This window comes from Paramormyrops kingsleyae, chromosome 6, assembly GCF_048594095.1.
Source record: "Paramormyrops kingsleyae isolate MSU_618 chromosome 6, PKINGS_0.4, whole genome shotgun sequence".
NCBI lineage: Eukaryota > Metazoa > Chordata > Actinopteri > Osteoglossiformes > Mormyridae > Paramormyrops > Paramormyrops kingsleyae.
This window is the reverse complement of record NC_132802.1, coordinates 24641818-24664042: the sequence shown is the minus strand read 5'-3', so window position 1 is coordinate 24664042 and position 22225 is coordinate 24641818. Positions and strand designations below refer to the sequence as shown.

The 22225-nt window shown below is 43.8% G+C and overlaps 1 protein-coding gene and 1 long non-coding RNA gene across 12 annotated transcripts in view; one reads left to right on the top strand and one right to left on the bottom strand.

Moving 5' to 3' along the window:
• Window positions 1-22225, top strand: part of LOC111840603 (inositol 1,4,5-trisphosphate-gated calcium channel ITPR1) — a 100084-nt gene that overhangs the window by 43747 nt on the left and 34112 nt on the right. For 2 of the 10 annotated variants that reach the window (XM_023805596.2, XM_023805597.2), the window contains exons 27-43: window positions 9-179; window positions 375-458; window positions 703-840; window positions 1025-1150; window positions 1286-1486; window positions 2304-2555; window positions 2943-3068; window positions 3324-3452; window positions 4687-4713; window positions 5748-5868; window positions 6149-6333; window positions 7220-7368; window positions 8438-8549; window positions 9115-9150; window positions 14509-14556; window positions 15397-15526; window positions 17102-17292. In XM_023805596.2, coding sequence (XP_023661364.1) covers window positions 9-179; window positions 375-458; window positions 703-840; window positions 1025-1150; window positions 1286-1486; window positions 2304-2555; window positions 2943-3068; window positions 3324-3452; window positions 4687-4713; window positions 5748-5868; window positions 6149-6333; window positions 7220-7368; window positions 8438-8549; window positions 9115-9150; window positions 14509-14556; window positions 15397-15526; window positions 17102-17292 — 2226 coding nt within the window. The remainder of the gene's footprint in view (window positions 1-8; window positions 180-374; window positions 459-702; window positions 841-1024; window positions 1151-1285; window positions 1487-2303; window positions 2556-2942; window positions 3069-3323; window positions 3453-4686; window positions 4714-5747; window positions 5869-6148; window positions 6334-7219; window positions 7369-8437; window positions 8550-9114; window positions 9151-14508; window positions 14557-15396; window positions 15527-17101; window positions 17293-22225) is intronic. The other 8 variants (XM_023805598.2, XM_023805599.2, XM_023805601.2 and 5 more) reach the window with 5 other exon arrangements.
• LOC140591645 (uncharacterized) lies at window positions 15-11224 on the bottom strand. 2 transcript variants are annotated; one of them, XR_011991918.1, is made up of 3 exons: window positions 10834-11224; window positions 690-829; window positions 15-144 (listed from the first exon to the last, which is right to left on the bottom strand). It is a non-coding gene; the product is annotated as an uncharacterized lncRNA (long non-coding RNA). The 2 variants fall into 2 exon arrangements; XR_011991919.1 differs by having other exon boundaries at window positions 690-819.

The following is a 22225-nucleotide window of genomic DNA, read 5'->3' as shown; positions in this document are numbered from 1 at the left end:
TATTTTAGGTTCAGCTGCTGGTGACAAGTCAGGATGTGGAAAACTACAAGCAGATCAAGTCAGACCTGGACCAACTTCGCTCCATCGTGGAGAAGTCCGAGCTGTGGGTTTATAAGCGGCAGGGTCCGGATGAAGGCATCGACCCTGGTGATGGACCATCAGAGTCGGTCCACAAGAAAGTAAGCTCACCATTACATAATTATAATTTACCCATAACAGTTATTGTATATCATAATTTAATAAGGAAGCCTTTGTTTTTTTTTTTATCTGTTCCAAATACTCTTGATAAAATACTCTTGAATATAAGGTGCACACAAGTAAACTTAGTTAAAGCGTCCTTTTGTCTGACTCCTTTTACGTTAATTGTTTTACAGGGAGATACGACTCAGAAAAACAGCTCAGAAAAACCAAAGAAACCGGAAAGCACCAGTAGTTACAACTACCGAGTTGTAAAAGAGGTACACTTGGGATTTTCTTTGTGGTGTAATAATTTACACTATATCTCTGTCAAACACCGACTGTCATCATTACAACATTTTGTTTTTGTAAGGTGTGTTGATACATTGCTTTTTTAAGAGCCAAATTATTTTTATGTCTTGATGTTCTTTCTAAATATTTAGTAACATTCTAAAACTCTCATAGAGCCGTATAGGCAGCTGACCCAGGGTTAGAGCCATGCTGATACTTACCGTATTTGCTCAGGTTCTGCTACGTCTCAGCAAGCTGTGTGTTCAGGAGGGTGCGTCAGGTCGGAAGAGCAAGAAGCAGCAGCAGAGGCTCCTGAGGAACATGGGCGCTCATTCGGTGGTCCTGGAACTTCTGCAGATCCCTTATGAGAAGGTAGTGCATAGGTTGAAAAAGGGGGCATTAGAAACGGATTTCAGAATGAAGAAGAGTTTATTGAATTGGACTAAGGAGCAAAATTATCCAGGACCAAATCTAGAGTAGGATCTTGGATGATGTACCTGTTCAGAACAAATATTGGTTATTGGGCTAGTATGATGTATATTTCTTGTGTGCACAGGGGGAGGATGTTCGCATGCAGGAGATAATGAAGTTAGCCCACCAGTTTCTGCAGAATTTCTGTGCCGGGAACCAGCAAAACCAGGCCCTGCTTCACAAGCACATCAACCTCTTTCTAAACCCTGGGGTGAGCATATTGGCAATGGAAGACAAAGCAAAAAGATTTTCTTGAAACTGGGTTTCAATATTCAGATGGATGTTTTATGGGTGCATTTTCTTTTTTTTGCAGTTATTTTGACTGTTTGTGTTTCTTGTGCTGCAGATCCTGGAGGCAGTAACCATGCAACATATATTCATGAACAACTTCCAGCTCTGCAGCGAGATCAATGAGCGCGTGGTGCAGCACTTTGTTCACTGCATTGAGACGCATGGCCGTAACGTGCAGTACCTCAAGTTCTTACAGACCATCGTCAAGGCTGAGGGGAAGTTCATCAAGAAGTGTCAGGATGTCGTAATGGCTGAGGTGAAATCTCTCGCCTCGCATCTGACACTGGTTCCCTCATGCAAATCCAGCATATTTTGGTGTCCTGCTCTCTTTTCCCAGCCATGCGAGCTTGTTGAAGGACTCTGCATCTTTCTTCAGCTATTTATAAATTCTGGGCTATATCTGTCTTTGAGGGCTGCAGGGAATGGTGATTTTTGTGATCGCTCCGCTGTTAATGAACCCTTTTGTTTAGATGGAACTGTTAAATGAATGAATCATGAATTACCAGTTATTTGTTAACTGTAGTTTTTCAGTTGTGTAATATAATTGAATTATATTTAAGCCACTGAAGGTGCAGTTTCCTTAAATTTGATTCTTTATGAAACTAAAGCAAACAGGATGGGAAATGCATATTTTTTGTGAATTTTGAGATGACATCCAAATTTGAACCTAAGTAACAGCCATTTGGCATTGACTGAGGGGCTTATTTTCACATCCTTTACACATCCTTTGTTTATTCAGTAGGAGCATACAGCATATTTCACTTTCAGCAAGGGGCTACAGGAAAATGGTTCTTGAAAAGCATGTTGTTTTTCTCCTTGATTTTATCTAGAGCCAGTAAATTATCACAAAAATGTATAGTAAGAGGAAGTGCAAACTGTTTGGAGAAGAATATTTTGTTTGCCACAAAAGCATCCTGCACTCTAGGTTTTGTTCTGCTTAATGGTTTAAAGATTGCAGTTCTTGAGCTGCTGTATTTATGTATATCTTGCGTAATGTGCATAAGCACCGTTTAAGTAAATACTTGCATGTTTATTGTTGTAAAACCATTACTCCCATTTTGTCCGACCCACAGCTGGTAAACGCAGGGGAGGACGTGCTGGTCTTTTACAATGATAGAGCCTCCTTCCAGACACTGGTGCAAATGATGCGGTCGGAGCGAGACCGCATGGATGAGAACAGCCAGCTGATGTACCATATCCACCTGGTGGAGCTCTTGGCCGTCTGCACCGAAGGCAAGAACGTCTACACAGAGATCAAGTGCAACTCGCTGCTGCCTCTTGATGACATCGTCCGTGTGGTAACGCACGAGGACTGCATCCCAGAGGTAATGGTACTGACTGCAGCCATGGTGGATCAGATCTGTTTATTCTTGGAATCGATAATGACTCTGTCTGTTTGAGACCACATGAGGAACTTATTGTAAATCTCTTCATATTTACAATTGAATTGGTCTGTGGAACTACAGAGTGTTTAAGCATGGAATGCAATATGCAAACTGTTCAGTTTATGGTGGCTTCTGCCTCGCTGGTATGGAGGATTTCTCACACACTATTGGCTGGAGCGATTCTATCTAACGGTAAATGGAGTTGGATGTAACCTGTTGTGTGGAGGGAAAAAAAAAAACTTCCTCCAGCCCATTAGAAACACACGTACCAACTTCTCATGGATTCTGCCCCAGATTAACACGCACGTTTGCTTTTCTGTTCTCCAGGTGAAAATTGCCTACATCAACTTCCTAAATCACTGCTATGTGGACACCGAGGTGGAGATGAAGGAGATCTACACCAGTAACCACATGTGGAAGCTCTTTGAGAATTTCCTGGTTGACATCTGCCGGGTAAGGATTAAGAATTTCTGCAAGTCTCCTCAAAGTAAGACAAGTCATACAGTACAGAAGCTATTCTGTCTTGCCACAAGTGACACTCTTTAGTTAATCTCTTATTTAAATGTTTAAATAATGCCAAATACACAAGGGTTCCTCTGAACCTATCATTTGGAGCATTTTAAAGATTTGTGTGTAGTTTCTATTGGTGTTGCTGCTGGGAATGGAATGCAGTGGAGGCCACGCCCCCTGAGAGCTCTACCCCTGCAGGTGTGCAACAACACAAGTGACAGGAAACACGCTGATACAGTGCTGGAGCGCTATGTGACGGAGACGGTCATGAGCATCGTGACCACGTTCTTCAGCTCTCCCTTCTCAGATCAGAGCACCAGTCTGCAGGTAATCCTGGCAAAGTGCTATTTGCATTAGTGTCCGTGACCTAATCTGTATATGAATATCGATATACATATAGGTATAAAATATCACACACACACATATATATAAATTGTGTATATATAAGCCCATATTATATTATGATATGATTCTATACAACTTTATTGTCAGTCACAGACTGAAATTCTTGATTATTATACATTGCAAAAAATGTAGCTGGACCTTCCTTAGCATTCAGCTGCATTATTATACATGTTCCTCACTGCACTGGAAAATCGCCACCATGTTGTTAAATGAGTCATATAAATTGTTGTAATGAACATTGTTAGAGTGACATTCTGATAGTGACTGTGCTCCCTGTGTGTTCCTTCGGAATAGAGCTGTTAATTATCGGTGCTGGCAGACGCCGTTTACAGCCAGGTGCTGCTGAAGATCTAGTTCCGCTCTGTGTGCTGTTAACATTCAGATTCTCCTCACATAGATGCCAGATGTTGCTGCATGCTAGTGAATTTTGGCCAAGACATTTATACAGTATCATATATCCCAGTCTCACATTGAAGATATCCTTCTGCCTTCTTACTGACTTATGAGCGTTCAGTGGCTGATTCATGGGGTTGCTTTTCCCCCTGAGAGATCCTCTCGGGGGGTAATTGAGGTCTGGGAAGTTAGGTAATGAGTGTCTGGGTTTCCCAACATTCCCCGCATGGCTTTGGACTGGTGCCCACTGGTGAGCATGCAAGCGTCCATTGGAATTTGTTTCCTGTTTTACTGGAAAGGCTTTGTGTATTTGTTAAACCAGAATACAATCAGTTTTTGGTTATCTATAAATTACATTAATTAGTTTTTACTCATGCAGTCTTTTTTTCATAAAATATTTTCTTTTAACTTATAAACTATGCTCTGTTTAAATCATCACTGGACTTCTTTTACTTCAACTGACACAAATCCTTTATTTGTTTCTCAGTTCCTTTTATAATATAGGCACACAAGGGTCTGTGAAAGTTTAAATACGCCCTTGTCAACAATACGCCCCCCCCCATTAAATTTGGGAGCCACGGGAAAGTTATTGAGTCACATGATACAACAAAATGGCTTTTTGTCTGATGCATGTTGGAGATACAGGTATTAAGCGGAAGCTCTTGGGTTGTAACAAAGTCAGGTCCAGTGAGGCCTCCAGTTTTACATCTGCAGGAAGTTTCTCTGCTTATAATTCTGTACATTTTTTTTTGTTTCACTTCAGGAATCTATTCTGGGCAAAATATTAGAGGTATTTAAACTTCAATAGAATGACTACACTGATTTGGTGTCACTGGGTACTGTAAATGTTGTGTTGTGTACTCTACCCCTCCCCACCGGCAGCATGTCTAAGTGGGGGGAGCTTGTGGGTCAGTGGTTGGACACCCCAATCCTGGGCTCCACCTCCAGTCTGGGACTTGACAGGGAATGTATGTCATTGGTTCACCATTTCTTAAAGACCATTATGGCTTTTAAATTAAGCAAGTCATTTTTGATTTATGGCACATTGTTTATATATAATATCTGTTTGCTAGTTTGACTGGGGTTTTACTCTGGTTTCGGTTGTGTATCACTTGCATTCCATTTGCATGCCTGTTTATGCAAGTTTCACGGAGGGAAATTGCCCTTCTGCACGCAGGGCTATGGGCCTCTGCCCATGTCCTGTTCGACATTTCCTCGGTTGGCTTGTTCTTAACTAGTGAACTTTGACCCGGGATGTTACACTTAAATTTATTGATTTTTGGGTTTAAGAAAACAACACAAAGTTCTTCAAACCCCAGGGACTGCTGGGCTATCATGACACACTGGCAAATTACTAGGGAGGAGAGAACTAAGAAGACTAGGCTTCACATATCTTTGACATTAATTTGCGTTGGTGACATTGTAACTGTAACTGTGAGCTTCATGGTATGAGCTCTGCAGGTATGAAATGAGGTGCCTCTTTCTTTTTTATGGTGCCTGGAGCTCACAGACAGATGCATACTGGAGACGCTACTGCAGCACTATCTCAATGCTGTTCTCTCTCCTCCTTTTCTCATCCTGTCATGGTAATGTTCATATTCTTTTCTTACGCCTTCACTTTCACCTGTCTCATTCACTCCCTTCTTCCTTTCTCCTCCCTTGCATGACCTTTCTACATAATCATTTATACCTTATTCCTTTTTCTCTTGCCTGTACAGTATGTTCTCGTTCCCTCTCTGCTCCTCTTGCTTCTGACTGGTTCCCGGTCTCCTCATGCCGTTTAGCTTAACGCCCCTCTCTGCTCTCCCCTCCGCTCTCTGGCAGACCCGGCAGCCGGTCTTCGTGCAGCTCCTGCAGGGAGTCTTTCGGGTGTATCACTGTCACTGGCTGATTCCAGCACAGAAGGGCTCTGTAGAGAGCTGTATTAAGGTGCTTTCTGATGTGGGTAAGTGCTGCTGTCTCCCCACCCCCAGAGTCAGGTTTTGTTCCCAAAGGGGGTCACTTAGTAATGTGCAGCATCATGTAATTTTGAATCTAGCTTAAGGGTTTAGCTTACATTTTTAAATATAACCTAAGGGCAGTGTAGGTGGCCACAGCTCTCTAAAAAATAAAAAATAAAAAAAAGAATGAGTCATTTTTGTAGTTTAAAGCTCCATAGCTCTAGCGCCAGTATTTTGACCTTTACCCATAGTTCTCTGTCTATAACATAAGTATTCTTTTTGTAGCCAAAAGTCGAGCAATCGCAATACCGGTGGACCTGGACGGCCAGGTGAACAGCCTCTTTGTCAAGTCAAACAACATTGTGCAGAAGACCGCCATGAGCTGGCGCCAGTCTGTGCGGAACGCTACCCGCCGTGAGTCGGTGGTCACCACCTCGCGGGACTACAGGAACATCATCGAGAGGCTCCAGGTGAGAGGGAAGCCCACAGGCAGAGAGCTCTGTGGAGTGTCTTCCGGGGCCCCTGTCCCCCCAGCACAGGCCTCTCTGGCCTGGGTTACAGCGTTTGTGTTCAGGAGCAGGGCCTCTGGGCATGAGGACGTTTCACTCCAAAGTTGCATTGGTGGTTGTGTGTGAGGTTTACCCTCTCCTGGAAATCCTTTGAAGTGTTTAAGCATTACTTTAAACACTACTTTTAATGGGTATTTTTCTTCTTTTCAATTAGTATAATATTCTATCTTATTACTAGAAGCAATTGTACAGCTTGTTTGGACGGTAGCCCAGTTGACTCCCTTTGCTGGGAAGCATTTCCTGCCCATAATAAATTAATGAGAATCTGGGGAATGAAGGAAATGGTTTTGATAGCATCAGTCAGTGTTTGCTGTGTATCCTGGTACCAGGTCCCGAAAGGCCATTCCTGTATCTCCATGTGTGAAAATGAAGCTGGCTTGTACAGTAGTATGACGCCGGCATCTTAAGGCTCCACAGTGTCCCTGCGCGTGCGCAGTCCCAGTATGCATTACATTGTGGGAACCAAATGTCCCCAAAATGTGATTAAAACCTATTATTTTGACGTTGTGGGGCCATTGTTTTTCAGTCCCAGCAAGTGGAAATTTTATAAAAAAATATGTGACTGCAATCGTCAAGCTAAAAATGCCAAAAGTCTTGTATTTTGTTTTGTTACTTATGGTTAAGGTTAGTGCTGGGTAGTTGTTAAGGTCGTCATAGTTCGCATTAGCATTCTTCCCAGTCCCCACAAAGATGAGTACAGGTCTGTGTGTGTCCACATGTATGTGTGTGTGTGTTCATATGAGAGTTTGTCTTCAGGGCTGTGTTTTGCATACCCCCCCCCTCGCAGGACATCGTCTCCGCCCTGGAGGACCGTTTGCGGCCTTTGGTCCAGGCCGAGCTCTCTGTGCTGGTGGACGTGTTGCACCGACCGGAGCTGCTCTTCCCGGAGAACACGGACTCCCGCAGGAAGTGTGAGAGCGGCGGCTTCATCTGCAAGTAAGGGACAGCAGCTGCCTTGCAAGTCCGAGGAAGGTTCAGTCCGGAATGGCTCCTTTTATGCCCCCCCCCGATTGGGTTCATTTGGGGACACGCGTCGGCAGTGCTGCAGTGACTGACTGAGTGGTTTTAGAATTAAAGGATTATTCAGTAACACCAGAGGAGGTTTGAACCAACTTGATGTTTCAGGTGAAGAAAGCACTTTGTTTTCCACTAGGCTGGTTTTTAATCACTGGCTGACTTTAATATGCCGCCCAGTCTTATCTTTATTTAATTTGCATGTTAATATCTTTGCTTCGTTGCCTCATCCGGCTCTTTCCTGCCCCCTGGAGAAAGGAATGCAGTGTAATATGCAGATGCTGATGAATCAGCTGACCCCTCACATGTAAGCGTGTATGAGCGCAGCCTGAACTAGGCCGCCGTTTGCCCGTGTCTGTACGCATGACCTCTGTGACGCAGTACCGTGCTGCGCTGACGCACACACACCTCTGCAGTGATTCGGATTCTCTCACTGAAGGGGTACCTGCATTAGAGAGGGATTGTCTTATTTCAAGCGTGGCATGGATCTCCGCATAGCGTGTGATCATCAGGATTCTCGCTAAGGTTTCCGAGAGCAAAACCAATCCCTCCGCTTGTTCCTATAAGCTGCGTGTTTAGTCTCGTGCTGGTTCCAGGGAAATCAAACACATATTTTGGATTAATAAGTCAGGTGTTACTTATTCAGAGTCCCTATCCAAAATAGTTATAAGCATTACATTGCACAATGTGTCTCCTGGCAATTAACCCTTTAGTGCCATGTAATAGAGAAGTGCTGTTTTTTGCAACTCATTCTTATTTTAAAATTTGTACTTTATAATAAAGGATCCTTTATTAAAGCTCATTATTTCATTGTTAAAGCTTTTTTCCAGCCTTATTTTTGTTCTTGATTTATATTTTTAAATAGCTGAATGATAATTGGAAATGCATGCGATCTGTATGTGTAGATGTGCACAGTTTACCACATTGGTCAGTTTTTGTCCATAAAACGTGACCTTTTAATAACTCCCCCCCCCCCCCCCCCCCCCAACAGACTCATCAAACACACAAAGCAGCTGCTGGAGGAGAATGAGGAACGGCTGTGCATCAAGGTGCTGCAGACTCTGAGGGAGATGATGACCAAAGACAGGGGCTACGGCGAGAAGGTACCCCCCCCCCCCATCCCTCCCCCACTGACTAACAGACAGCCCCTCACCGGCGTTCTGTATCAGTTAGCTGTGCTGTTGGGTTACTCTGTCCCCCCCCCCCCCCCCTGTGATTGAACATGTGCTATACTGAGTCTGCACCCATGCAGGGCTGACGCAAACACACGCGGCACCTCCAGCCCCCTCCCTCAGGACATGGCTCAGTATGAGTCACCAGCGGGGGGGGGGGGCTCATCAGCCCCTTCTCACAGCACAAATTCAGCAGCCCCCCCGCATATCCCCCATGGCTGCTCACACTGTCCGTTCCACCACTTCACACACAGCATGTGCTCATCATCTGTGTGCATCTCACCGGATGTAAAATACGGGCATGTGTTCCTCCCCATGCGTGAAAATAGATCCAGACTTCCTGTGCCTTTTTTTACTGTGCTAATCCTTATCAGATCCTAACATTGTTTTACTTACTTAGATGTGTGTTTTTAATATTATGCTTAACCCAGTTTTCACGCTGATAATGGAGCTCTTTCTGATGGACTAACTCACGCTCTATAATCTTCTCTTCCAGCTGATTGCCTTTGATGATGAAATGGATGTGCCTGAGGTTGACCGGTTCCTTTTTTAGTCTGTTTATGTTTGTGTCTGTAGATCTGCTGTAGAAATTTTTATTTTTTTTTGTCTGTTCTTGTGCTGACTTGTCATTCATCCATTTTACACCCCTTCCTGGTACAAATTGAGGTCAGTAAGTAGGCCTGCCTGTTCCTATGATTCACGTGACTGTTACTGTGGTAACGCCTGGTGTGGTCGAGTTCCCGAAAGCTTGCAGTCACCTGCCTGAAAAGAGTCAGTCAGAATTTGTACACGTCTGTACATTTCCTTAGTTTTCCTCAGGCCTGTAATACAGTGGCATGTGTGTTCAGTCCAATTGAACACTTTATAGATGCACTTCAGTAGACAGGACTGTCCTGATCAGCTCAGTGCCACAGATCAGTTTGCTGGTTTGTTCTTTTGGTTTGGTTTTGTTTGGTTTGGTTTGCTTTTGTCAGTTTGTTTATTCTGCTGCTTCAGGGAGGATTCATATACTAGATCAGTGGCCACACACAAGCATCATGTGTTGTTCACGTTGGTGGTATAATGGTAATATGCTGTACTGAAGTTTTCTGCAGTCTTGGCAACAAATCTTGGTCTCCCGTGCACCAGAAATAGCATTGCTTTTGTTAATACCATCATATTACCATATACCATGTCATTCTGTCTGGACAGTTTGACTATGATAAATAATACCGCTTTTAAGATGCTGTGATTCATTAAAATAATACAATTTAGTATCTGATTTACATGTATGGTTTAGACTAAATAATATTCAGAAGGGAAAGATGGTGAAGATTGTCCATTGCCTGTTTAATATGAAAATGGTCTTACATTTTAGATTGGGACTTTACTGTCATTTGCCATTTGCGCTTTTTACTGTCATCCTAATAAATCATCACACTGTGCTGTTTTAGCAGATGCTGAACACAGCGTGTTTGCTGAGCTGTGCTGGCTGTGCGTGAGCTGCACAGGTGGCCTCACCTGGAAGGTCAGCTGTGCGGAGATGGGCGGGAGCGAGGAGGCCACGCGGGGGCAGGTGGCCCCGGGGCTTTTCAGTACCGCGTACCTGTAGAGGGTGACGCGCTGAAAGGAAAGCGTGAGAAGCGTGTCCGTGTCCGTGTCACCAATCCAGGGCCGAACCGTGTAGGTGGCTAGCAGGCAGTGGCCTGATCGGAATAGGTGCCATATGCGAGACAGGCCTCAGCAGGGACAGCCGTCTGATTTACACTACAGGAACTGGGTTGGTCTTAAAGCCCAAGTCTCCCCATTTCCAGGGAAAAGGTTTAATAAAGTAATTATGTCCTGCAAAATAGGGCCGTTTGGGAGCAGATGTGTAGTGAAACTGGCCTGGGTGTCTGTGCGATGCACTATGTGAGATATATAACACTCTGGAGTGTCTGTACAGACACACGCTCAGTCAAAGCACCTGCTGTGGAACACATCCCCCCTTCATCTCCCCCATTCTCCCTAAAACTGACGCGTCCCATAGGAGCCTCCTGGTGTCTATCCTCTCGTTCTGGCTGAACATTACATTCCCAGTCATGGAAAAATATCCGCTGGAGCCCTCAAATTAAAGATTCGCCTTCCCAATTTCACCCCCTTTGAACCCTCTCCGTAACAGTGGCAGACACCCCCCCTCTGCACTCCCTCCGTCAATCGCCAGCAGTCAGAAAGGACCTCGGAGACGAATACTTGCCTTTTCCGTCCTGCATGGCTGTCCTCAGTCCCCCAGTGTGACATGACAGCTCAGGAGCCACAGTCTGTATGCTCAGGGCTGCTGTTACATAATGGAGACCATCCGAACGCACTGGAAAGCCTCCCCACGTGTGTCTCCTTCACCGTGTCACAGCCAGCTGAGCGGAACGCTTCCCTTTCAGCCAGGCAGCAGCGGCTCGCAAAACTGCCTGTTTGTCTCCCCCCTGCCCTGCCTTTACACTCTTGCCCTCTATCCATTTTTTATTTTCCCTCCCTCAGATGAGATTTCCCCATATTTTTTCTCGCTAACCTCTTCAGACGTCAGCATATCCTCCTCTTAGGTTTCTCACAGACCCTGGTCCCTCTCAATCCACCTCTTGGGCTCTGCTTGCCCTTCCTGCTACCAGTGTGTTCCAGCAGGGGGCACTGTGAACATGATTGTGTGCAGCGCCGTGGTGTCCTAGTTTTTCCCCAGTCTGCAGGCTGCACGATTCTTGAACTCCCGCCAGCTCTCAGGCGGGAGTTACATAAGAACTGACGCTTTTTTTTTTTTCCTGGAATTCAGGCTCTTCACTGATGTGTGACCTTCAGCAGTAATTGCCAATAAAAGTGCACCAGAGCTGTTTACTGCAGGACCCTGGCAGTGTGACTGCGCACTGGCAGAGGAAGGGAGATGGGGAGGGGGCCGTGTTTGCAGACCCTGCCAGATGGGCATTGGCTATAATCCGGGATCCTCGAGGTCATACCCTGTTAACTGTTCCATGCCTATAGGCCCTAAGGTCAGAGTTGATGTAATGTGGGACTCAGCCGATTGGCTGGCTAGGTCTGTGCTACATCCTCCCCTCCTGTCACTGTGGCTACACAGCCACGCCCATAACCCCCCACCAGCACCGCTGCTTGTGATGTACTGAGCTGATATCCAGCTTGTGAAATGATGTCACCTTCAAATAAATATTTTTTTGCATATCCTTCTAAGGCTGAAATCCTTGTTGCAACAGGCATACGGTGGATACTTTTAAAGCACTTCAAAAACAAGCCTGTTGTGTGTTTTCTCATTTCAAACACTTTTTGCAGATAAACTGTCTAATTTTTACTGATTCGAATGACCAGTTGGTTCATTCCGACAGGCAGCATGTTTTCACTGCAGATCAAACCAAAAAGGTACCTGCAGAGGTTTTCAATAATCATCAATAGAAGGGAGGAGCTGTAAAATTGACCTCTGAATATTTCAGTCAGTCATCAACATTTTAGGAGGTTTTTAGTCATTTATAGATTCTTTTATGAAGTTTACTGGTGTCTGACACCTGTGCTTCTCTCGGATTTATTAGAGCTATTGGATTGACATTCTGCCCCCCAGAAGGGTCATTAACTGCAGCAGAGTCCTCATTAGTGCATGTCTGATGCAAATTCGGGCTTCAGAATATACTGTACAGTCATTCTGTGAATTTAATGTTCCTGTTTTTGCATGTACTTTTTTTGTTTTAAACCTGTATTGTTCAAAAAGCATATCATATATGTAGTAGCTAACACTAGTTTTCCAATTAGTGGTCATCTGCAAATTAATTGACGCTACCTCTTGAAGTATATCCGAAAAGCCAGGTTGCTGGTTGCAGGTGACTTGAACGGCACAAGAGTGGGAATGGACTGGAATTATGGGGGCCGTTTTCACCGATTGGATTTTTGTAGTTGATGTCCCTGAAAGCATAGAGCTGTTTTGCTTTGGGATTCTTGGTTTATTCTTGAGTCTCCTAACTATACAGAAAATAATATGATTGTTTTAAATTAAAAATTGAATTGATTGTGCCAACCTGGGTGTTGCTGTCGCTCTTGCTGAGGCAAAGACAAATGAATAGAGGGCTTCTAAGTAGATTGCAGACATTGTGGTTTTTCTGAGACACTGCAGACGGTACGTTTCTCTGCCCCCCCCCCCCCCATGCCTTTCTTCTAAATGACAAATATTCCCACAGACCCTTTGTTTGATGTGGTCTGAATCCCCTTCTGAACTCTGTTTGATTTTATCAAGGGTGTTGGCCGGTTTGTAGCCTCCTCTTCCTCCCCGGATGTCGCCTGATGACGAAGGTACCACCATGACTAAGCTGCAGACACACGCGTGTCGTGCCAGTCAGGATTATACTATTTGACGCCAATGATTTAGCTTTTCTTTCGCTGCTTCAGCATGTCTAGGGTTGTGGGGTTTGGATGAGACCTCAGCTCCCACTGTGCAGAATGTCTGCTGCTTTTTTTGTTTTTTTTCCTTCCTCAGTAGACTTGTTTTTCTGCCACGGTTCAAAAGACCTCGTGCTGTTCAGGCAAGGAGATGGGCCACAAGATCTTCTCTGCCAGAGGGCTTCTCATGAGTTGCACCAAGTGGTTGGATACCTCCATTGGCATCTGTACCACACGTGGAGCCCCTCTTTGTTTTAATCTTCTGTTTATATGGAATAACTGGACTTTGTACCTCTCATCCTTTAATTGCTCCAAAGACTATAATAGGACTTTTATTTCTGGATTTATGGTCCATCATTTATATTTCTGGATTTATGGTCTCCTGCATTTCCAGGCAGAGATGACATGTCAGTACACCTTACAGGCCCTGTGTTGTACTCTGCATAATAGACCTCTGTTGTTGCATATCACTGTTATTCATCTATAGTTAATACCAATATTGGCTGTAATGCAAATGGCCATTGTTGAGATTCTCCATTTGCGGTGGCTTTTTTCTTCAAATTCTTAAGTACAGAACCTCACATGCTGCTGATCATTTGCACCCACATGCTTCTTTTTGCCGAGTCACGAGAGAAGTTCCGGTCAGCTATAGCCTCCGGAAGAAAGTGACATCTTTGCACTTCTATAGAGAAGAACAGATTGAGGCTTCCTGCTTTAATTTGTGGGGGTGGGTTTTGTGAAGAAGTCATCCTCAGTGCTATTTTTAAATCTAAATCCAGTCTCTAAACACTCAGGGCCTCTGGCCCAGGGATTTCCTGGAATTGTGTGTGTTGTGCCCATATATTCTGGTTATAGAAATATAGGTTGTTTATGTTCACAGGTGTACTCTGTGTACTGTAAGCATGTCTGTCTGATTTTGAGTTTAGTCATTCCGGATCTCCAGCTCCAAATTTCCGCTTTTGAAAGCTCACTCCGCACCTTATTTCATTTAGCTGATGTCAGACAATGATGGAAGGTTATCACCTCACTTACTTTTCACTTACTCATCACAAACATGAACCCCAAATTCATTTACATTGACTGTCCAAAAGAGGCTTCAGCTTGTGCACTACTGTGTCAGTAGTGCTATGGTCTGATTTATTTTTTTTTTTTAATTTATTTCACTCTTCATTATGTAATGTTGATGAAACCCATTTCTTTCGAGTCTTGTTTTCCTCCCTGACAGCTGTGGTGTGTTCTTATGTAAGCAGCATGGTTTCATTTAAGTATAATCTTACTTGTTAACAGTCACTGCTAGTTCACAAGTCATTTACTTGGTATTTTTTGATTTTTAGGAGCTGTGTGAAACATTGCATGACAGCTACTGCATGACGTTATTTCTCCTATTCAAGTCGATTATCTTGCATGTCAAAAAAGTAACAGATTTGCATGATATTTCCTTCAGCGTTTGTTTTCCTTGTCTTTCTCGATATTGCCTTTGCTTGATGCTAACACACCCCATCACACTCAGGAACTTGATCAAAACCAGCCCCAGAAGCAACTGGAGGACCAGAAGAGGGTATGTTAGCCCTCAACTTGGCATCACCTGCACTAACACGCACTGCAGCACTAACACACAGCTATAGCTTTGCTAGCTCATTCATTTTTCTCTCTGACCACCTTTAATGATGTATTTACACATGATGTGTTGTGTTTGCTGAAAAAACACGGCAAACACTTCTAGCACTAGTACTGAACATGTAATTTCTGTATTCTATGCACAGTGGTGTATATACCATTTTGGGCTATATGTGTAATGTACTTTATCATCAAAGTTCACTGATTTGAGTTTTCCAATTAAGAAATTTTATGAGTATTATGTCTCTGACTTCTGATCATTAGCGTTGAACTTATGACTTCTCCTATCTCTTTCCCTGAGAGGTGTTCTCCAAGTTAGCTAGCCCCAAGTGCACAACTGTTGTCATGACTACCATAGCATGACCCCCCCCGCCCCCCAGCCAGTTCGAACTCGGAATGACTAATTTCAGCAGCCCCATCTGTGCCCTTTCAGTCAGACCGTTTTATTTCAGTAGTTTCCTAAAGACCTTATTGATTCCAAAAAGATGCATTAATTTTCTTAGCATTTTGGTTAGAAATGTTGACAGGTATGTATTCTCCATCGTTCATAAACTGTCCTTTTTGCCAAGTAATGTTGGCATCCTTGCACAATTTTATTTTCATTTCAGTTTTGTGGAGCTTACTTCTAAAGTTAAAGTCCTGTACACATTTATAAAAGGTGTATGTAAGTTACCCTCATGAATAGTGCAGCAGCCAGTGTCGTGTATCTGCACCGACTTCTGAAGCCCTTCCCTCAGGAGCTCATGGGCTGATCCTGTTCCGTTTATCCAACCGTCTGAAGGGTGAAGCTCTAAGGCAGATTCTGGTGAACCGTTACTATGGAAACTTTAGAGCTGGCGGAAGGAGAGACAGCCTGTCGAGTTTCAGTAATGGTCCCGTGGCCCCTGGAGGGTCAGGCAAGACCCAAGCAGGTGAGCTGAACACCACCGCAAACACAACCAAGACTGTTTTTCGTTTAGCTATCAGAAATAACACTTTTTCAGTGAAGCCACAGTTCTCCATTCTACATTCAGTAAGAACCAGGATTCGCGTCTGCGGCTAAAAAGGAGAGAACTGAAAAACATGAACTTGTGAAAGATAACAGGTGTTGGCGCTATATGCTCTTTGGTTCTGCCAGTTAAACTTTCAGCCCTGGTTCTTCACATTTTTCAAAACCAAATAGGAGCTGAATGGCACCAGTTGTATGCCACTCTCTCTCATGACCTCTCAGTGCATTGCTGAAACAGTCCAGGACCATATTTACATCTGCAGCACGCAGGTGATGCTGAGAGGGCTGCCTGTAATGACAGCTGTCAGCCTCTAGGGACATTACCTTTTCCTCATAAAATACTGATTGATGTGTAAGTTCCTCATTCCAGGTGTAATCAATGATCCAGTTTCTCCTAGGCTTAGTTATTTTTACCTTCACACCAAAAGTTCTGTGCGTAACTGACAGAGACAGGGCTAGTTGTTATACATACAGTATATCAGGGATGGATTGTTGTAGGTATGTATCGTGATGTGTGTGTTGCTTTGGGATGCTGCTTTGAAAGCCAAACTGTTTTAGTGTAAATAAGGATGCACATTGACAAGGACATACTTCTTTAAGAGAAGGTAGTGAGGAGACATCCCAAAGATGTGGTGCTGAAAGTTGGCAGCACTCAGTATTAGGGCTGGGCGATATATCGATATTATATCGCGCATGTGCAATAACCACCAGGACTTCAAATGACAGACGAAGCATTTGGCCGGACGCCAGCTTTTCGGTGCTATATGGACATTTATTTATGCCCATAATTTGCTAAAAAAATTAGCAGTATGGCTTAAATATTTATGAGATGCGTTTTGTGATACCCAAAAGTTAGTAATCTGTATAAACTTTGTTTCTTAAATTCTATTAGCGCCGCACACCACATAATACTGTTTTAGTATACTACAGTTTGGTGTACTACAGTTTGGTGTACCTCAATGCAATATGCGGTAAAGAAGAGTAGCCACCACATCTTTTAAAAGAGGAGATCTTTTTACGAACAACGTAAAACGACGTCGGCGGTGTGGTGGTACTTTTTGCAGTTCAAAGTCTGACACTTTTATTAAACATAAGGATATGCCGTATTTATCCTAATAATTACTTTTGGGCGCCATACAAAGCCTCATTAATATTTTAGCCATACAATTAAACTGCTTAACAAATTGTGGGCGTAAATAAATGTCATTTGAAGCCCTGATGATTATTTCGCATGTATTTGCGAAATACATTATTACATTATTTGCAATGTAATATCGATATATCGCCCAGCCCCACTCAGTATACTATTATTTCAGCAGGAAACCTGAAAATGAGCAAAGTATAAATGATTCAGCTTGAATTTCATAATTTCAGCGTCATATCAGTATTCTGTTGAGGAATAAAAGTTCATCAGGTGTTATTTTAGCTTCTTTATAAGTTAGTGAAGTTTAAGACGTGTCTGTTCTTATGGGCGTTTGCTCGCTTCATTCCTGCCCAGGTGGGACACTGGTGGCTGGGTCCTTAAGTCGCGGAGAAATGGGCCTCATGGAAGTGCAGTGTCACCTGGACAAGGAAGGAGCTTCGGATCTGGTCATCGACCTCATTATGAATGCCACCAGTGACCGTGTATTCCAGGAGAGCATCTTACTGGCCATAGCACTGCTGGAAGGGGGCAACACCACAATCCAGGTGAGGTGGCTTTGTGTTAATGTTACTGACATGACGTAACAGTGATTTTATTCATCTCATTCTGAAAATTAAAGGTACATAAACTGTTAATCCAAAAGTCAAAGAAATTGACAAAATGCTTGAAGTCATCAATTGGCTGGTGATCGGTTTTTATATCTCAAAAGATTATTCTGACTTTCTCTTTATTTAAATAATTAATTGCCAAATATAAAAATTGCTTAATATTAATTTTGTTTAAACCACTTTCAGTTCATTTCCCATGTGATAATTTTAACTAAGTTGCTGAATCTAAGAATAGCAAGTGTTGGGTATCTGTTATTTTCCAGTCCCCAAAACCAGCACTGTGACGTCCTCCCCTGTCGTCACCACCCGCTCTGTGACGTCCTGCCCCTCTCCTCTACTCCTGGAGTGTGTGGCAGTGCTTCATTTTCTAAGAACTCGGCAGGGAAACGTTTCTCCTGCATTAAGCGATGCCAGTCTGTGGTTTTTACTGAAACCTCCCTTTAGGCCCTCCTCCACATCGCAAAAGAACCGCATTCGGTTACCAACATTCCTGCTGACTTGATGTCTTGCTGATTATCTGCAGTGCAGTTTGCATGTGGCAGGAGTCTTACACTGTCAGAACGAAAGTGAATGAGAGCGGATGACGGACCTTTAGTCTGCTACTTTATATGTGCGTTTGTTTCGAGTCTGTATTCGTTTTGAAATCTTGAGTGTGGGTTTTTGTGGATAAATGAGTCTTATGAGGTTATGGGATCAGCTTGCTAGTTTCTTTAGTGTTTTAGTTAGTAGTTGGTGGTTTCGGGAATGAAGCGCAATACACATGATTAGCGTATTCCAGACCAGTTCTTCAGGCTTGTGTTAAAAGACTGTATGTGGACCCTATAGTTGCTGATTTGCTTGGAGGAAGCTCCACTCCCTGGGGAGGGGTAATGAATTTCAGGTGCGGATTTACCAGCAGGTGTGCTGTACGTCTTTCTGGCTTCAGGCCTCACCTCTTGCCAGCGGTCTTCACACTGTTCTCACTACAGAAGTACGTAATTTAGGTCTCTCCCACTCATGAAGAAGATGGATGAATCTCAGAAGAGTGTCTGCCTCCGTAAGCAGGGAGGGGGTCCAATTTATAATTCATTGTCTTAAATGTTGTCCAAGCTCAGTGTTGGCTGACATGTCTCTTCCTCATCCCACCCCCCCACCCCCCAAGGTTGCTTTGGCAACACAACACTTCAGCAGAAGCCTCTGAGAAGCCCAGAGACTGTATCGAAGGCAGTAAATGGGGGCTGAATCTAGTGCAAGCGCCTTTTCTCCAGCTCAGCATGATACTTATATGTGCGTGTGTGCTTGCGCAAGCAGGCGGCTTGCATAATCAGATTATATTTACATAGCTGGTCCTACCTGATAATGTCCCTGCTCTGAACAGCCCCGCTCAAAGACAGTCATGTGACACTGTTATATAAGGGCTCTTGGAATGAACAAAGAATGCAGTGGGATTCAAAGCATTCCGCTTTCTGGATTAAACTAGGTCATGTCACAGCACTGAAAGCGGGGCGCCTGGGGAGCCCCTGTCCCTCGCCACAGGAATCGGGGTATTCCCTCTTCCTAAGAGCTGGGGATCTACTTCTGCCTCATGTATCGTTTTCTTGAACGTTCTTAGACATACTCGTTTTTTTCCGACCACGTGACCTCCATTGCATGCTCAGAACTTTTACTTTGTGTATCCATATTCTTATCATGTGATAATAGGCTCTTGAATCCAGGACACGTTTTTATTTAAAAGTTGTCACTCTTCTGTATCGTTTTCTCTTCCAAGTGACAGTTGCTGGTGGGCTGGGTAATGGCCATGTTCTGGTTATTATCAGGCAGCATAATGGGATCATGAGCCCCTTGGTCATATGCCACCATGTGCCTCGGTTGGTTTTTCTGTGGTTCCAGATAACCAGGTTTCAGAATGACCAGTGTCTTTCAAAATGGAGAACCACAGTTGCACTTTTTGGTGCATTTCAGATATGTGCTGCGACTCCTCCCTATGTTAAGAAACTTACCTCATGATGTATCCCATTGGGTCTTCTGGAGAACCTCTTCTGTATTAATCAGACAGGGTTTCGTTTTTTTCTCTCCCCTACAGTATGTATTTCATGCTCTTGAAGGCAAGACCCTTCTGGTTGTCCGCCTGAGTCTGGCCTTCAGAAAAACAAAGTGCCGACTGTACTTCCTCATGCTGTTTTAATGCCCAGTACACAGTCTTAAAAAGCTTGCCTGTTCTATAATTCTTGGCCCCTCTCTCCAAGAACAAACAGCCGTTTCTGCTCGACCACGTACAGCCACGCAGACAAATCCAGCCCACATCAGTGGACCCGTCACATCTCATTCCCTTACATAAGTGTCGGTTGTTTTCCTTGTGTTTGGACAGAGGGGCTTTTGTTGTTTTTAATGGAAAGCAGGAATGACCCGGGGAGCAGGCGTTTTGCCCCGTGGTTTGTTTGTTTTCGAGATAATGCAGAGCCACAGTCAGGCAGGCAGCATCCGTTCCATAGTTCAGCAGCAGGGAAGAGGCACGAACCAAGCCATGAGCAAGCCTGATGTTTCCAGGCCAGAGGAGGAGGTGGAACTGTGTCACTGGGCACAAACAGAAGTGGGCCAGGTCACAACCCTGCCTTACTGAGACCCTTCGTATCTGACGGCCCTACGTGGTATGGATTTGGTGTCCTCCAACCGTGCTAATTAGGGACTTTCCCATGCAGTGGTGTGTGGCATACTTAGGAAAATAGGATCTGCTTCTCTTTATGAAGCAGTGTATTTTCTCTTTTTTTTTTTTCTTTTTTAAATCGAGAAGTTGGCCTGAATCGTCCGTGCTGAATGGGAGTGCGTGAAACACAGGAAGTGGGTAGTATTACAAGAGCCACACGGGAAACTTTTTTTTTTTTTTTTTTTTCCTGTGTGCAAGCAAGAAATGAGGTCAGTGCTGTGCTGTCGGGTGAGTCTCCCTGGAATGCCGTCCCACTCTGTCCTCCTTGCTGATTGAGGGCTACTGGAGATCTGCAGTCTGCAGGAGAAGCCCAGAGTTCCCCCATCACTACCCGTGTTATTCCACGATGGAGTCAGCTCCATGTTCCCTTTCCCGTCAGACCTTTACTTTTATTTGGATAGTTATTATTTGCTTCCCCACAGTTGATCATTCTTCCACGCTTCCTTTCTTCCCATTACAAATTTGTCCTCTGCCAAAAGGTTTATCGTATTTTTATTTTTTTTTGTCCACTACTCTACAGTATGGTTTGTCCGATCCAGTCCTGCGACCCTGGACAAGCAGGCAGTGCAGTGATATGGGGTGGCAACAGTGACGGCTGTTTGGTCTGAAATCTTTCAGTTCCTCCTGAAGCACTGAACTTACTGGGTGCCGGTATTTTAGTAAAGAAATCAGCCGATTTAAATCTATAGAGTAAACGTTCAGTGACCACCAGGTATATATAAACAGGTAGTAAATTTACGGGCTTTGCGCTGTGGAAAAAATTGAGACCACAATTTTTGTTTCACTCATTTCTCAATTTATGGGTCTGAGTAATTTACATATTTTTTTCAGGCTGTAACCGACTCATTAATTGGAGCCTGATACGATGCTGCCCTAGCAGTGCACCTCACACCTGCACTTAATGTTTCCCATTCCTTTTGAAGTTCACTTCATGTCATCCTCTGATTCATGAGAAGCTGTCAGATAAGTTAACATTCACCTCTGCAATTAGAAAGTTGCTTCTGCCTTTTACCTGGCTGGTTTCTGGTCCTTCCAAGTGTCTCCTGCTTGTGTTCTGCTGTCTTACAAATTTTGAACCTTGAAGCAACCTTCTGCTCAGTGTAGCCTTCTGCCAGCAGAACTACGATTAAACCAGGATTTAAAAATGCAGATTCGTTTAAAAATATGGAGTGGTCTCTTAATTTTTTCCATGGCTCGCTCTATCTGTCTCTATCTATCTGTCTCTATCTGTATATTATTGTATAATGTATGTTATATAAATGTGTGTGTGTGTATTTGTGTATAAAATATGTATTTATTTCTGAATACAGTGTGAATGGTAAGAGAATGAGGGGGATGGTAATAGTGATGCCTTATAAATGGGTGAGTTGCTACGGGTATTTAGGGGGAAAAAAATGTGTGTGCACGTGCATACAGTATGTATGTATACAAGATGCTTGTTTCTGCAGTGTCTACTAGGGTGTGTTTGCACCTGCTTTAAGTCACTTCCTTGGACACGCTGCACTCAAGTAATGTAGTTAACTACGTGCTTTTGACCTACATACTCTACAGAAATAACTTGATAACACACGCACACCCACACAGTCTCATGCTGCCGCACAAACCACTGGCACTTGAACACGCGCACACACACGCGCACCCTCACGCACACCCTCACATGCCAGGAAGACACACCTGCATGGAACACAGTCCCTCTCCTGGAGCCAGAAGGGGTAGGATCAGATACAGAAAGGGTTCATGGTTAAGCTGTGAACTTGAGAAATAAAGGTCATTGATGCAGTCGAGCACAGCAGTCTGACAGCAGACGCTTCCTGGGCGTGACACCTGGATACAATCCTTTGCAGAACTCCCCTGAACTCTGTCAACATCTCATGTCAACATCTCTACTGGGTGAAGGTGTTTTTGGCCATGTGTAACCTTTTGAAATTGGCTTTCATTGAAGGATCTTGGTCCTGTGCTGCCTGCTATTTGAATATTCTCACTTTGGCATTTTGCTGTCTTGCACAGACAATCTCATACAGGCAGAAACCACTTTACAATTTAGTACTGAGTGGACCAACTCAAGGACCCATTTATGTTGTATATGCAATAATTGGGAGTGCCTCAGTTTTCTTATTCCTCAGTTAAACTAGATTTGGCTTATGGTCGATGTAAAGATAATTGTCTTAATTATTTGGTAACAAAATA